Source organism: Orussus abietinus, unplaced genomic scaffold, assembly GCF_000612105.2.
Source record: "Orussus abietinus isolate OABI.00-Male unplaced genomic scaffold, Oabi_2.0 scaffold203, whole genome shotgun sequence".
NCBI lineage: Eukaryota > Metazoa > Arthropoda > Insecta > Hymenoptera > Orussidae > Orussus > Orussus abietinus.
In genome coordinates this window covers 84,777-99,520 of record NW_019394350.1, presented here as the reverse complement: position 1 = coordinate 99,520, position 14,744 = coordinate 84,777, and the positions used below count along the sequence as shown (strand labels likewise).

Genomic DNA, 14,744 nt, shown 5'->3' with positions numbered 1-14,744 from the left:
TTTGACTCAAATAAATTGTCATAATTCCATAGAAGTCTTGCATTCAATTTATTCCAGTTTACTCGAGTCAAGGGACAAAATACTTCTCCGATACCATTCAAAGAATTGTTTCCTTGGCTCGGTGACATTTCTTTCTCGGTGTAGGAGACGGAAGGAATTACGCGCTCGAGCTATCGAGAACGACACCGTCGAATTCGACGTCCACCTTGACTTCTTGGTGGGTTTTTATTCTCGCTCCTTTACAAGCGTTCCCCGTAGACGTAGCTCCAGGTCGCGGAAGGAGTCGAAGGACTAGACGGGGACCTCGGGGGTCGAGCGACGTCGACCACCTCTCCCAGGACGGCCGCCCCGGGGTGGACGTTTCTGCAGTGCCGGCTCAGGTTCGACTTGTGGGTCGTGACGTATGGACAGAGCGGACAGGCCGCGGCCGGCGCCTTTCCGCACTCCACCCGCACGTGTCGGCTCAGGGAATACTTGTGCATGTACCCGTGGCCGCACTCCCCGCACACGTAGGGCTTACTCGGGGCCCGTGGGTGCACGAACCTCCCGGTGTCTGAAAAGGAAAGGAGCACCGGTTAGCTCGGGTCCTGGAGCCTCTCTCTAGCGAGGACGAAAATGACTGGACCATCCGTGAGATTACTTCCGAGGAGACGTCTTTATTTTCGAAATCGAGCGCAGTCGATCCTCGCAGGGACCACTGGCGCGAAAAAGTGACACGGAACACCTGTACCTGTGATGGTCGCACCCTGAGAAAAATGCAGTTCCAACATAGATACCATATCCTTGCAAAGGATATGAAAATACAACCGTCCAAGTTAAGAGTACCATTCATGAAGTGATTCTTCCTTCCTATACCCTGAGAAAAAAGAAAATACCAGGGAAATATTTCTTCCACAGCGCCGAAGAAATAGTTTGTTGCCTTGAAGAATAATGATTTAACTGAAATAAACTGGAATTAATTAGGATGCAACGTTTCCTCGGAATTGTGTTCCATTTCAGTTTACTCGAGTCTAATTCTTTGAATCATCGAAATATCTCATTGGAACCGTTCGAAGAAATATTTCATCGGTTGAATGGATTTTTTCTTCTCGAGGTAGTTGCACGCCATGCCACTTGTAGGGACTGCACCTGCAGTGGGAACGACGCCACTATTTTTTCTCAGGGACGGTGTTTAGAGGGATGTAAAAAATCGTAGCGACGCCCCACCGTCCCAGGATGCCCGGCGTCATTCGGTAGACTCTTTAGGAGGTAAATGGGAAAATTAAAAATCCAAAGATCGGAGATTTTCATCCGATTAGAGAGTCGCATCCGAGGCCGCGCGTTCCTGGCCGTCGTCGCTGGGTCCGGCGTGTTCGCCGGTTCCGTTTTCGCTGAACCCGTCGTTGTGGAAGTGCTTGAGATGCCTCAGGAGGCTGCATCGTTGGGAGAACTTGTGGTTGCAGAAGATGCAGACAAACTTCCTCCTGACTCCGCACTCGAACTTCATGTGGCGAACGAGGTTGCCCTGGGTGGCGTATCCTCTGGAGCACCGAGCGCATTTCCAGGGCCCGGTCGAGCCCCTCTGCTTCCCGCAGACGGTCCTCTTGTGTCGGTTCAGGGTGAACACGTGGGTGTACCCCTTCCCACAGTTGGAGCACATGTAAGGCTTGTCGGTCTCAGGGGTCCAGGAAGTGGGATTGAGGTCCGACTCTTCCGCACTGGCCCGATTCACGTCGTGCACCTCGTCAAGCCAGGAGGAGACGGCGCGTCGATACAACTGCCCTCGTCCTGGGAAAAGCAGACTTCCCTCTGCCCCTGTGAAAAGAGAAAAGGCGAAGTCGCAGTTAGCGGACCGTCTTACACTCTGCTTATCTTAAGGTTCGAGGAGAAATCGACGAATGCCAACACCGGGTCTCGGTTCGAGCGGCTCGGTCTCACTTTATTTCCATGGCCTTCACCCCGGTTAGTTACAAGGTACACCATCGCGTAGGGACATCCTCAAGACTGCCCCGGGGTCCTGGGATCGAGTTCTACCGGCCAGGGACTTTAAACTCCGATTTTTTTCGAGGCTATTCCATGCGAAACCGAGATCGAACGGAATGGCGTGGAGAGCGTTCGAGCTCCTCCTCGCCGTCCCGTTCGAATGCGCTCTTTTAATGTTTTGTTTAAATTACTTGTCTGCGGTAGTACCTTCAGCGGTATTCTGCCCAGCAGGAATTATTAATGAATTATTGTATGTACAATTTTTACCGACCCCCGAATCGCTCGGGGGAAGAATTAATGTCGAGGTTGAGTCTTTTGGAGCTTCCCCTGGCGAAACGAACTCCCGACCTGGTTTCCTGGAGTTTCGTTTACGGTTCCAAATCTCTGCCACTATCGATGTAATCATCAGGTTGAGGAATAAGTTCCCACCGTTTTAATTACGTAACGTAAGCAAAACGGCGGGAATTTGTTTCTCAACTAATATGTGGACGCGATGGAGAAGTTCGGCTTATCGCTAGCTACGAGTTCGACGCGATCGAGACGCCCTTGGACGTCGTTTACTGGTGGAACTCAATCGCGGGGATCCTCCTCAGGCCCTGCTTTTTTGGGGGTCGGTAGATGTTATGGTTGTGCATTAAATGCCGACGCAGACTGACGTTCTGGGTGAAACGCCGCTCGCAAAGGTCGCACTTGAACATCCTCTGGCCTCCGCACTCGTACTTCATGTGTTTCGAGAGGCTATGTTTCATCTTGTACCCCCGTCCGCACTGTGGACACTTCAAGGAGAGGTCCTGATCCGTGAGGTACGTGGAGTGCCTGGATTTTCTCCAGGAAGCGTGTTCCAGGGTGTACTTGATGACGCCTGGAAAGAAAAGAGCACCGACGTTAGTTGGGCGACTCGGGGCCAGACTCTGTACAAACTATGGAAAAACCTACCGAGCCTCTCTTTGCGCTCGGTACCCCGGTGCTTCGGAGGTAGATCCTGAGATTTATTCGCGATTTGTAATTCGTAATGCTACCCGGGATGCGGGGCGGGAAAGAAAACTAGTCGGGTGGAACGCAATCATTCTTGTTTCGCGGCTCTCGAAGCGACAAAGAGACACGCAGGACAGTCTTTAGGGAGTTTCCCAGACGAAGGCCTTGACGCCGGAGGTCGGGTCGCACTTGTGGATGGCCGATAGGTGCCTCTGCAAGCTCGTCTTCTGGGTGAAGCTGTAGCTGCAGTAGAAGCAGGGGAACCTCCGCTTCCCTCCGCACTCCCAGTTGACGTGCCTCCGCAGGTTGCACTGCATGGTGTACGCCCTTCCGCACTGGTTGCAGGAAAATCGCGCCCTGGAGGAACCTGTCGAGGAACAGAGAAAAGTCCACCTTGAAAGAGACCCTGAAAGACCCGGCGACGGGCTGACATTAAACGGATGGACAGGTGGATCGCTTCAAGGACCTCTTCGGGGCTCCCCTGGACGGTCCTTCCTTCGTTCCGTGCTTATTACTTTGTTCTTTATTAACGATAACCTTTCGATGAAAAACAACGGTACAAGGTTCGCTCCTAAATCCGGAAAATACAAACTCCTCGGACTAGGCGGTATCTATAAATAATATCGATAGGTCGTTGAGTTTCTGAAGAAGAACCTGGAAATCGTTGCAGGTCGTCGTCGGGGAGGACTAGCATCGTCAGCTCGGGGTGAGCCATTCCCGAGTGAGTCTTTGGTACAAAAAATGAAATTCCCTCCTCGAAAGTCTTCGTCTCCTTCGTCTCCGGTCCCTTTAGGTCTGGTTTCTCATTCGAGATGGAAATCGACCGCGATCAACGGGTCTCCCTGGAGTATCTCCTCTTGGTCGGGATGTAGACGTTGTGGTGGCGCGTCAGGTGTCTTCTCAAGCTGACGTTCTGCGTGTATTTCTTCGGACACAGATTGCAGGAAAACATCCGTTGGCCTCCACACTCGAAGCGCATGTGCCTCGACAAGTTATGCTTCATGGAATACCCTCGACCGCAGTTGGGGCAGCGCAGAAGCTGAAGATCGTCGGAGATCGGTCTCTGGGGGTGGCGACTCCTCCTGGGCTTGGCCTCCTTCACGTAGATCACCTTTTCCCCGAGCCCTGAAACAGTCCAAGGTCGCTCAGATTAGAGGTTTCCTCGACATCCGTCGAGCACTCTCAGCCTCTTCGAAGGCTGCTTTCTCCTTCGCTAGTTTTTTCCCTAGTTCTCGATGGAGTTCGACAAATGCTCGGAAACATGGACGCATCGAAGAGGGAGAGTCAAGAGGGTGCAAGGACGAGAAGGATCTAGGAGTCTCGAGCCAAAGGAGTCATCTTAACTTCCGTTTCTTATATTTTCCCTCTGCACCGTCTAAGGCTCACAAGATTAGGATCAATTGAACTGCGAGCGTCCCTTCTTGGTCGGGAGGACGACATTGTGAAAACTGCACATATGTCGACGGAGATTTCCATTCTGCGTGTATTTGGCAGGACACAGGTGACAGGGGAAGCTCCTCCTCCCGCCGCACTCGAACTTCAGGTGGTTCTTCAAGCTGTTCTTCATCTTGTACATCCGGCCACAGTTCGGGCACATCAGGTTCGGGCCCGAGTACCAACTAGGGGGGATTTTTGTAAACCCTGAAAAAGAAAAATCAGGACCTGATTAACCATACAAGTCCTGTGAGCCGCGACTTTAACTCCGAACTCTATGGAAAAGGAGCCGATTTCTTTTTTTTTTTCACTTTCCCATCGGACTGCGATTTTTATTACACGTCATACGGAACTAGTACAGATTTATTCGCGCGTCTAAGTCGTGTTTTGCACTTGAAAAACTAGTAAATCGGCGCGCAACATGCCTAACTCGTCCGGCGAAGAAGAAAGGATCCAATCACCAGGTTGATCATGCATCGGAAAGGCAGAATCTTCTAGTCCTACTAGGATGCAAAATCCCCAGGGTGCAGAAAACTGATCCCGAGCATGGGTTAATTAAGGGGATGTAAAGGTGGCATCCGAATAGTCAATCGTTCATGAAACTTTTCTCCGATCTGGGTATGATAAATCGTTTCAAAATGTACGAAGTGAACGCGGAGGCTACAAGGAAGATCCTGGTCCTCGTGAAATTTCATTTTTTCTAACGAATTTAATAAATATCTATGAACAAGTTTTTAAAAAATTGAAATTTCATGAGCTTCAGGACCTTCCTTATCCACTCCATATTTATACTGTAAAATTTGAATCGATTCGATACATCCAGTTTGGAAAAAAGTGTCATGCACGAGAACTCCTTGGCGCCACCTTTCCATCACCTTAGAAGATGTACAATTTTCTACTAGCGAGAAGATTACGTCGAAATCGATTGAGAAATCCGTCAGCGGTAGCCAGGAACTTCCGGTTCCGGCCTGTCAGGTGGGTACGATTAATTATGGGCCGAAGATCCTTTTGGGCACGGAATATTTCGGGGGCAGATAAATATTATGTCGCTGCAGGAGATGTCTTCGAAGGCTAATGTTCTGCGTGTACTTCGCCGGGCAAACGTGGCAAGCGAAGTTGCGCTGGCCTCCGCACTCGAACTTCATGTGAGTCGTCAGGTTTCTCTTCAGCATGTAACACCTGCCGCACTGGGGGCACCGAAGAGGAGTGTCGGCATTGGACCGGTTGGAACGTCTCCTGGTAGGGTTCCTTGGGCCGTTGCTGAAGAGACCTGAAATTAGATAAGGCCACCACGTTAGAAGATCCTTCGCAGCTTCCGACTTCTCGATCGGACCTCCCGGTACCTCGTCGATACCTACACCCAAACCTAAATTAAAACCAGGACCCTCCTCCCCGACAAATTGCGAGCAACTCCCATAAACCTACATTCGATCCTTCGGACCCAATGCGTTTTATTTCCACCATCGAATTAGGGTTATCTACAACGACAACATACAAGGGCGCTACGGGTTCTCTACGAAGAGAATCCTGTCGTACTATCCTCCTCATCCTGTTTCTGGAATTTCACCTGGCAGGACCTCATGGCTGCCAAGTTCTAATCAATCGCTATACCCGAAGTCCATGGAATTTTTTACGTATATAACAACGGTCCATTATGTCGTTCCGGTGGCGGGTAGAGGTCCGCTTCAAGGAGTAGATGGGAATCTCTTCGGGTCGTGGTTCCCACGTGCATGGATTCCTATTCTTTGGCGATTCGGAGACCGTACGACCTGTCTCATCGGCATCAGTGTCTGGTTCGCATGTGGCGCTCCAGGTTGCTCTTCTGGGCGAACTTGACCCAACACAGGGGACAGGTGAACCTGGGTTCGACCCCGCACTCGTACTTCTGGTGTCGCCATAAAGATGTGAAAAAGCCATAAGAGCGCCCACACTTCGGGCAGACGTGCTTCTTCGGCTTTCCAGTGGCGGAGTCGAAGCTTCTCTCAGGTCCGGGAAGCTGAGGATTGCACTCGAAGTGTCTGTGCCTCGTCATGGAGGCCTTCAGGGCGAACGACTTGCCGCAGTCCATGCAGAGATATCCCCTCGGTCCCCATCCCCGTTTTTTCGTCTCGACGCCGCGAATCGGAACCTTAGGGCTCTCGTTCGTCATCGATCGAAGCCTTCGAGGAAGAGGCTGAAGTTTCGACGTCGACGTCGACGGCAGAGAATGGCAGCTCCAGTTCGAGGAGCTGTACGAGTGATCTGGAAAACAGAAAGCCAATCGTTATCGCGCCGCCTAAAAGAAACTCGAGTCGATCGATCGAACCCTTAACCATGCATCGATCGCATCCCCTACCTGTCCTCTCTCTCTCTCTAAATCTCATTCGCTTAATTATACACCTCTATCTACCCTAATCAACGATTTCGTCCGTAGAAAGTCCTAGAAGAATTCCCGCGACCGATTCTCTATCTCCCTTGCAGCACCTGAATTTCAATGTCAGATCCCGCAGGCGGAAGGCGTTAATAAATAATTCAAGGGCGCAAAATGCGAGCACGCTGGGTCTTAGAAATCGATTTATTTCCGTCCCCCTGGATAGATGAACCTCTCTCTCTCTTTCGTGATCTATCGTCGGAGAGTCTATTGATTCTGATTGAACTCGGAATAGGCGTGGAACGCGTCGTTGGTCTGTCGAAAACCGGCGTCGATCTGGTTGGCCTCGAAAACCGGCCGATGCTCGTTGCCGAACTGCGAGGTCTGCTCCCAGAGCTTCTGATGCCTCGCCAGGACGTGCTTCATCAAGCTGTCCTTGTACCTCGTTCTGTGAGGGCAAAAGGCACACTTAAACCTGGGATCGACGCCGCACTCGAAGTCGTGGTGCCTCTTCAGGTGGTGCTTGTGCTTGTACGTCTTGCCGCAGGTGCCGCAGGTGTGCTTCGCGCTCTCCGACTCGGGAACCATTCGACCAACGTTCCCGAAGTACGCCGCATACTGCACCTCCACTGCAACAGAAACCAAGGGCCCGGTTAATCCTTCTCCTCGAGGTGCCGCTCATTCACCACGTACCGCTTTTCCACCTTTCTTCCGCTCCGCGGGAACGAAAAGTCGCGACAAGTTGGAGAATAACTCGAAAACGGGTGAACCGTTCGCTCGGATGTTTTTTAAACGACCGAATTTACAACCTAGGCTACCAGAGACGCGCCTATGGGCCGGAGAGTGCTTTCTATGGGGTGGAGATTTATTGCTAATCCAAGCATCTCGATGAACTGAGAGTTACCGAATTTTCTGACAATTTAAGTTCATACGAAAGGGTCATTCTATGTATATGAAACGTCAAAATACGTATAAAATATTTCTGGATGCGCCGAATCGTTTGAAACTTCACCACGTGATTATGGGGCCCCAAGGAAGAAGGTGATGCTCGTGAAATGTCATCTTTTCTTTTCAAAAAGGATATGTATTCTTGGATCTGGGATAAATAAAAGAATATTGTTATCGAAAATGAAGTTTCACGCCTTTTGTCTTGGGGATGATAATCACCACATGCTGAAGTTTCCGTCGATTCGATGCATCCAGTTTGGAGAAGTGTTTTATAAACATTTTAACGTTTTATATTTATAGAATGACATTTTCATATCACCTTAATTCGTGGGAATCGGTGGAAGCGTCTCTTAACAGGAGCGAAAGAACTTGAAGCCGCGAGGTCGAGGGACGAAATCCTGGAGCGTGTGTTTTTCCATGTGGATGTCGAGGTAGGTCTTGTAAGTCGCCTTGTAAGGACAGTAGGAGCACTGAAGCATGGGCTGTTTGCCGCACTCCTTCGAGCTGTGTCTATTCAGGCTCTTCTTCTCGTGGTATCTCCTGCCGCAGGTCGCGCACACGTAGCGGCCTTGACCTCGGGATCTCCTCCTTTCCTCCAGGCTCGTCGCATGGGCCGACGACTCGGCGGAATCTGCAACTGCGAAGAAAGAAGCGGCCAAAGTTAGACTTCCGGTGGAACGACCTCGTCGGAATTTCACCGAGGACGGGAGCCTTTGGCTCGACGAGGACAACGCGGATCGGAAACGGGTCGACCGAGAGATTCGTCCAGATCGACCCGTCTCGATCCACCGAACGAGACCCTGAAGAGCCTCGACGAGAAGGCGAAGAGGTGGCACCGGGTCTTCGGCGCCTCTTCCGGGCTCCTTCGAGGTCAGGTCGGAGAGAGAACCCGAAGGAAAAGTCGATTCGAGGCGGGAAGCACCTCGTCGGTATTATGGAAAATCCCTCTGTTCGACACCAGCTTTATTTACAAGTTTGACGGAGATACAGCGCGGAGATCACCCGGGACCAGCGCAGACCCCGAAGAAGGTGCCTCTTCAGAGGAAGGGCAGGTTCGGGTGGATGTGCGCGATGTGCTTGGTGATGCTGCATCTGTACTTGCTGTAATGCGGACAGTAAGGGCACTTGTGCTTCGGCGCCTTCCCGCACTCGACGACGAGGTGTCTCCGCAGGGACCTCTTCACCTTGTACGATCTACCGCATCGGGGGCACTGGAACTTCTCCGGAAGAAGCGAGCCCGACAGCGTTGCCTCCTCCATGGCCCACTCTGAAAACGTCCAGACTTCGTTAGAAGAGCTCGAGAGAACTCGAGGAGCCCCTCGCCGATCGCCTCGGATTCCGCCGAGACCCCGAAGAGGTCTCACCTCCACTCGGCGACGCGATCGGAGGTCGAGGAGCTCGCGATAACCCGGATTTCGGGTCCGCACCCCCCGAAGATGGGACACCTATATGCCTCCTTGGTCCCTCCAGAAATGCCCGTCGAGGAAATTACGTAGTCTCTTTATTTGCATCAGCTCCTGCGGATATAAATACAAGTTCTTTCGTCTATGAAGCCTAAGGTCTCGCTCGCGACCACTCGACTCACGGATATTTCTCTACGAAAGGACAGATACGTGCCAGGTCGGCTAAGTCGACCATGCAAGGTTCGATCGACTAGGTCGATCGTACATGATTGGGTCGACTAGGTCCTTCGTACAAGATCAGGACGATTGGATCGACCATGCAAGGTTGGATCGACACCTCGACTTCCTCTTCCTCCTAGCAATTCGCGATCTCGCAGGGGATGATAACCGTGCGATAACCACGAGGCGCTCGACTATCTCTAAAGGGCCGATATCGCGTGTCATCTCGTCCGCGAAGAACGGTGCTGTCTACACGCTGGTTATTAACATCTACGACGGCTAGTGCGTTATGTACAGGGTCCTGGCAGCAGGACATTGCTCAGTTGCACTTGAACTTGCCCTCGCCGCCCTCCACCGAGGAGGACCCGTTGGGCAGGGCGTAGAACTCGTTGAGATGCTTCATGTGTCTGCCGTTGAGGTGGGTGTTGAGGCTGGACTTGTGCTTCGTCCTGTAAGGACACAACGGGCAGTGGAACTTGGGCTCAACTCCGCATTCGTGTTTCAGGTGCCTCGCCAGGCTCGAGTAGTAGTTGTAGACCTTGCCGCAGTTCTTGCAGGGGTAGGTCACCCTCTGGCAATTCATAAGGCCCACCATCCGAGAATCTGGAAAACGACAGGGAAAGATAGAACGTTAGACACGACGTTAGACAAGGTTCTGCGGTTAGGAGGGTCGAAGGTCGCGAGCTCTTTGCGGATCGAGGTCGCGGTCTCTTTGCCGATCGAGGTCGCAATTTCTTCGCGGATTATCTCGATAACCGTTTCCGGTTAACCAGCACCGAACCACGCGCGAGTATTTACATCGAGTCTTAAGACTTGTACTCTTTTTTTATTTTGCATCGAGGTGGTACACCTTGACCCGGAAACTCTTGGATCTTTCCTGCAACGACCTACTGCCTAAGCGTGAATTTTCATTATGTGGTGTCTGAGGTTGGTCTGCCGATAGGTCTCGTACGAGCAGAAGATGCAGGAGAAACGGCTCTTCCCGGATTGTCTCGACGAGCTGGAGGGTTTCTCGAGTTTCCTCTGGCGCCTCGCTCGGCGATTTTTCTCGCGCGGACAACTTCGGCTCTCCGCGAGTTTTGGCGGCTGCGAGTTGGCCACTCGGTTCCTGATCCTAAGGGAATTCCTGCGGGAGCTGGACCGAGTCTGTCTGGCCTCGCTCACGGTTGCGGAATCGTCGATTCGAGTGAAATCGCCGGAATCGAGGGTCTCTTCGACAACGTCTTCTGGGATGCGCCTGTCCACAAGGTCCTCGAATTTCCCTCCTGCCGGTATCGCTATCTTCTCGTCGATGAAGTCCATTTCGAGCTCTGAAACAGTTTAAGGACTCGTCAGATTTTAGGTCGAATATCCTGGAAGAGGAGTCCTCCGGGAAAATTCCTGCAAATAAATTCGGGATCCCTCTCGTCGTAGGGTTCGTTTTATTCGCCTCTCGAATCGCTAAAGTCCTGCCAGCGATCGAGTCGAACATCAAGGAAGGGGAAGAGTCCTGTCGCAAAATGACGACAACCCTATGTGGTAAAATGGCGCACCAGATACCGATTGCACGTATATTTCCAGTGAAACGATAGACTTCCCTTAAGTATAATAAGTAACATTTCGAAGGTGTACCCCGTTTCTTGGTCGGTTTTCCATTTTTTAAGGAGAAGCCTGAGTCCTGGGTAAAGCTAAGAATGGAAGCGAGAGAGTCGAGGTGGCTGCGGATCCGCTGGTCCATGGAAATCGGACGCCGGTCGAGAAAGCCGACTTCCTCGACGTAGGCGCTCCCGAGGACACCTCCCCTCTTCGAGGTCGAGGTGGAGGATCAGTGGTTGGGGTCGAAATTAAAAAGTAGCATCATTTTCCGCACCGACGTTGGGATGCCCCGTTTGCTATACCGCTGAAGGACGGATTTCGGGATGGAGAACATGTCGGCGGCCTTCCTCAGGGACATGCCCTCGTGGATGGCCTCCAAGGCATGCTGCACGTCCTCGGGGTTCCTCCTGGGGTACCTCCGCGTGTGCACGCGCCTTCCGAAATGGTACGGCCCTGAAACACGAAAAAGACAGTCATGAAGCAGCGGCTCGACGCGGATTCAGGGGCGTTCTCGAAGGCGAGTTCCCCGAAGATGAGCTAACCGCCCCTAGGGAGGCACCCTGAAGAGAATCACCGAGCGTGGGAAGGTCCTCGTTTCTTTTCCGAATTTATTCGAGCGCGCGTTCGACTCTCTCGGGAGAGATCCGGAGATCCGGAGATCATCCTAGGCGCTTCGCCGCTGCACCGAGAGACCTCGTCTACACGCTAGGGTTTTCTTTCGTTAGGAATGACGGAAGTAGCTCTCAAGGACGATCGTTTCGCGGGACCTCGAAAACGGAAGGATGGATGCGCTTGATGTGCGACTTGACGTTCCACTTCCGGTTGCTCCGGTAGCTGCAGAAGGGGCAGCACTCGTCCTTCTTCTGGCCGCAGGCGGACTTGACGTGCGCGTTGAGGTGCTGCTTAAAGTGGTAGGACTTGGGACAATTGGAGCACTTGAACCTCTCCTGGGTGGGCAACTTTTTCTTCACGACGAGCGCCGGTTTCGACGTCGAGCCTCCCGCTGGACCGCTCTCGGAGGCTGCGCCCGTTCCGTCAGAGACCTCGGATAAAAAATCCGTCTCTTCGGGAGCGACGAATTGGAACTCCTGCCAGATTACCACCTCATCTGAAACATAAGCGCCATCGAGTCAATTCGCCGGTCCACGACGAGGCCCGACCTCGAAGAAGCCGACGAGGAGTCGCCGCTCGCGATTTGCCCATGCGAGAGTCTACGTTGACTTTTACTAGGTAGAAGACACGGACACGAGGTCTCTTTCTACGGATCCGGCTTTCGGTTTCGAGAGAGCTTCTCCCCTCTACCGTTACCCTCGCTTTATTTCGTTCGAACCGCTACAAAATCATTTACAACGTCTTCACCTGTCCAAGGTACCTGCATCGCATGCACCTGCGCAGTCGATTATCGTACAGTCGCATAAATCGAACTTAAACGCAGGGAAATGATTATCTACCCGCTCGGATTCGTCGCAACAAACCCACGAATCCACGAATTCACATCGACGCATCACCGTTTTATGTTTAAAAAAAAAAAAGAAAACATTTCACCGAACCAAGGAAATATTTCCTACAATAGTCCCAAAGAAATACATTTTTAATTCAAAGGGGATAATTATTTGGCTCAAATAAGTCGTCCCAATTCCGAGGAAACGCCGCGTCCAATTTATTTTCATTTTTATTTGCGTGAAATAATTATTCTTTGAATTAACGAAATATTTCTTTGGGGTCAATCTGGTTCGATGAACATTTTTTTTTTTATCAGGGCATGGATGCTTGCGGGATGTCTCGTCAAACTTGACGGTAATCAATGAACCTAGAGCATCGTTTACGATACGTCGCTATGTCACGGAATACTCCCTTCATACTTGACGGATAATCCCTGGACTACAGAGTAAATAGATGTCGTAAGGTTCGCCGGAAGAGTCGCTCGTATTCGATGGCGCCCTTCTTCCTGGTTCATTTGAAGGTCCATTTCGCGAGCCCACAGCCTTTCTCCCCCGTTTCCAGGTGAGATGAATTTTCTACAGCTTCCCATCGTGGCGATCGTGGATGCGCTCGATGTGCTTCAGCAGGTTGCACTTCTTAAAGGTCCTGAAGGAGCAGTGCGGGCAGTACTGCTTCTTCTCGTGTCCGCAGAATATGCGAAGATGTTCGGCAAGGTGCGCCTTCCTCTTGTAGGACTTGGTGCAATTGGGACAGAAGTACTTCCTGGAGAGACCGACGTCGGTCGAATCGTCGATCTTGAAGCCGTCGACGACGACGGATCGTTCGTCGAGGCGGTCCTCGGCGCCGACGAAGACGTCCTCCCTCCAAACCTGGCAACCTGGAACACAAGGACAGGGTCAACGAGGAAGTCGCCAATGCAGCGCGAGAACCTCTTCGGGTATCAGGGAGGGCTAAAGAAATACGAGGCTTCGAAAACCAGGACTCTGGAGACTCCTCTCGGGATGCACTCTAATCGCGTCGGTTGATTCTAAGGGTTCCTGAGGAAAGCGGAGAACGCGACTCCGAAGAATATCGACCTCTTGTAGATTCCACCCGAAGATTCCGCGAGGAGACCTTCATCGGCTGCTGGGGATCTTCAGGAAGTCTCTATTGATCTTGCAACTGAACTTGTTGATCCCGTGCACCCCGTTGAGGTGGATCTTCATGTCCCAAATGCGTTTCGCCCTGCGGTTGCAGTAGCAACAGACAATGTTCGCCGTAACCCCGCAGTAGCGTCTTCTGTGGGCGCTCAACCTGGCAAAACTGGCGAACGCTTTTCCGCAAGTGGGACAGGAGTAATCGGCGACTCTCCTCCATCGGGACGTCCTGGGTGGCCGGTCCCATTTGTCGATCGACTTGATGGAACGAGATCCCCCGCGGTCGCTCCATTTTGCTGAAACAGAACAATAGCCGTCAGTAGAGTCGACCGAAGAGCCCTCGAGTCGCTTCTTCCGAATCCCATAGTCCGGGTCGCGAGGGGATCGTCCGCTCCCCCAGGACTTCGAAAATCGCCGAGGAAGCCGCAGGTACCCAGGGTAGCCCAGGGGCTCTGGTTTACAGATATTTATTTCGGAAAGCCAGCAATAAAACATGATCGTTACACAAGACGCGTTCGGCTCCTGCGGATGGCCGGTCGTCGAGTCGGCGACGCGAAGACCGGCATCCCAGGTGAATACAGGTAGATACAGCAGCTACGTCTAAGGTATCGCGAGTCCTATGGATAAGGTCGTAAAGGCATCGCACACGGACGTGTACGATGTCCGCGCACAACGTTTAGGTAATGTACGGTCGCGGATTCCGCGCGGAAAACGCCGAAAAACGGAACGACGCTCGGGTAAAAAATCCCGCTTTCGGGGGAAACTCGGTAATTTCCAGCTACGGTGGTCGTCGTGGAATCCCGCAGGGGTCCACTCGGTGTAGGGCTACTTTTCGCAGAAAGTACTCTCGTCGCAGGGAAGACGCCGCACGCGGAATTCCTCTCGCTAGCGATTTCGTTACTTGATATTGTGCACCGAGAGCAAGTGTTTGACGAAGCTAGCTTCCATCCTCGACCTGTACGGGCAGTACTGACAGGAGAAGTGGGTCTCGCAAGTGACCATTCCGCAGCCCATTTTCAGGTGCTTCCGCAGGTTCGACGCCCACGAATACATCTGTCCGCAATGGGGGCAAACGTGGAGTCTAGGCCTCACTATGGGAAAGAGCCGCGCATCTGGAAACAACGAGTCAAGTCAGCTTTCAGTTCTCGACCTCGCCTCGACGTTCTCACCAGCCTCTCTTCCGTCGAATACAGAGCTCGAAGCAAAATGCAACAAAGCGTAAACTCTCTAAGGTCTAACATCGAAGCGCATGCTTCGTGGCAGGTGTACGTACGAAGGTGTCGGGGTTTGCGTCCCAGA

The 14,744-nt window shown here is 52.1% G+C and overlaps 1 protein-coding gene across 25 annotated transcripts in view; it reads right to left on the bottom strand.

The window, feature by feature from the left end:
- LOC105694366 (longitudinals lacking protein) overlaps positions 1-14,744 on the bottom strand; it is a 130,289-nt gene that overhangs the window by 53,768 nt on the left and 61,777 nt on the right. The window contains exon 7 of one of the 25 annotated variants that reach the window (XM_012414944.2): positions 1,929-2,824. The exons of 17 other annotated variants lie outside the window; for them this stretch is intronic. In XM_012414944.2, coding sequence (XP_012270367.1) covers positions 2,520-2,824 — 305 coding nt within the window. In that variant the 3' untranslated portion in view covers positions 1,929-2,519. Of the gene's footprint in view, positions 1-1,928; positions 2,825-5,223; positions 5,642-6,034; positions 6,613-6,946; positions 7,351-9,153; positions 9,895-10,178; positions 10,602-12,563; positions 13,187-13,408; positions 13,742-14,744 lie in introns of those variants that run through there. 7 more of the 25 variants (XM_012414951.2, XM_012414924.2, XM_012414931.2 and 4 more) reach the window with 7 other exon arrangements.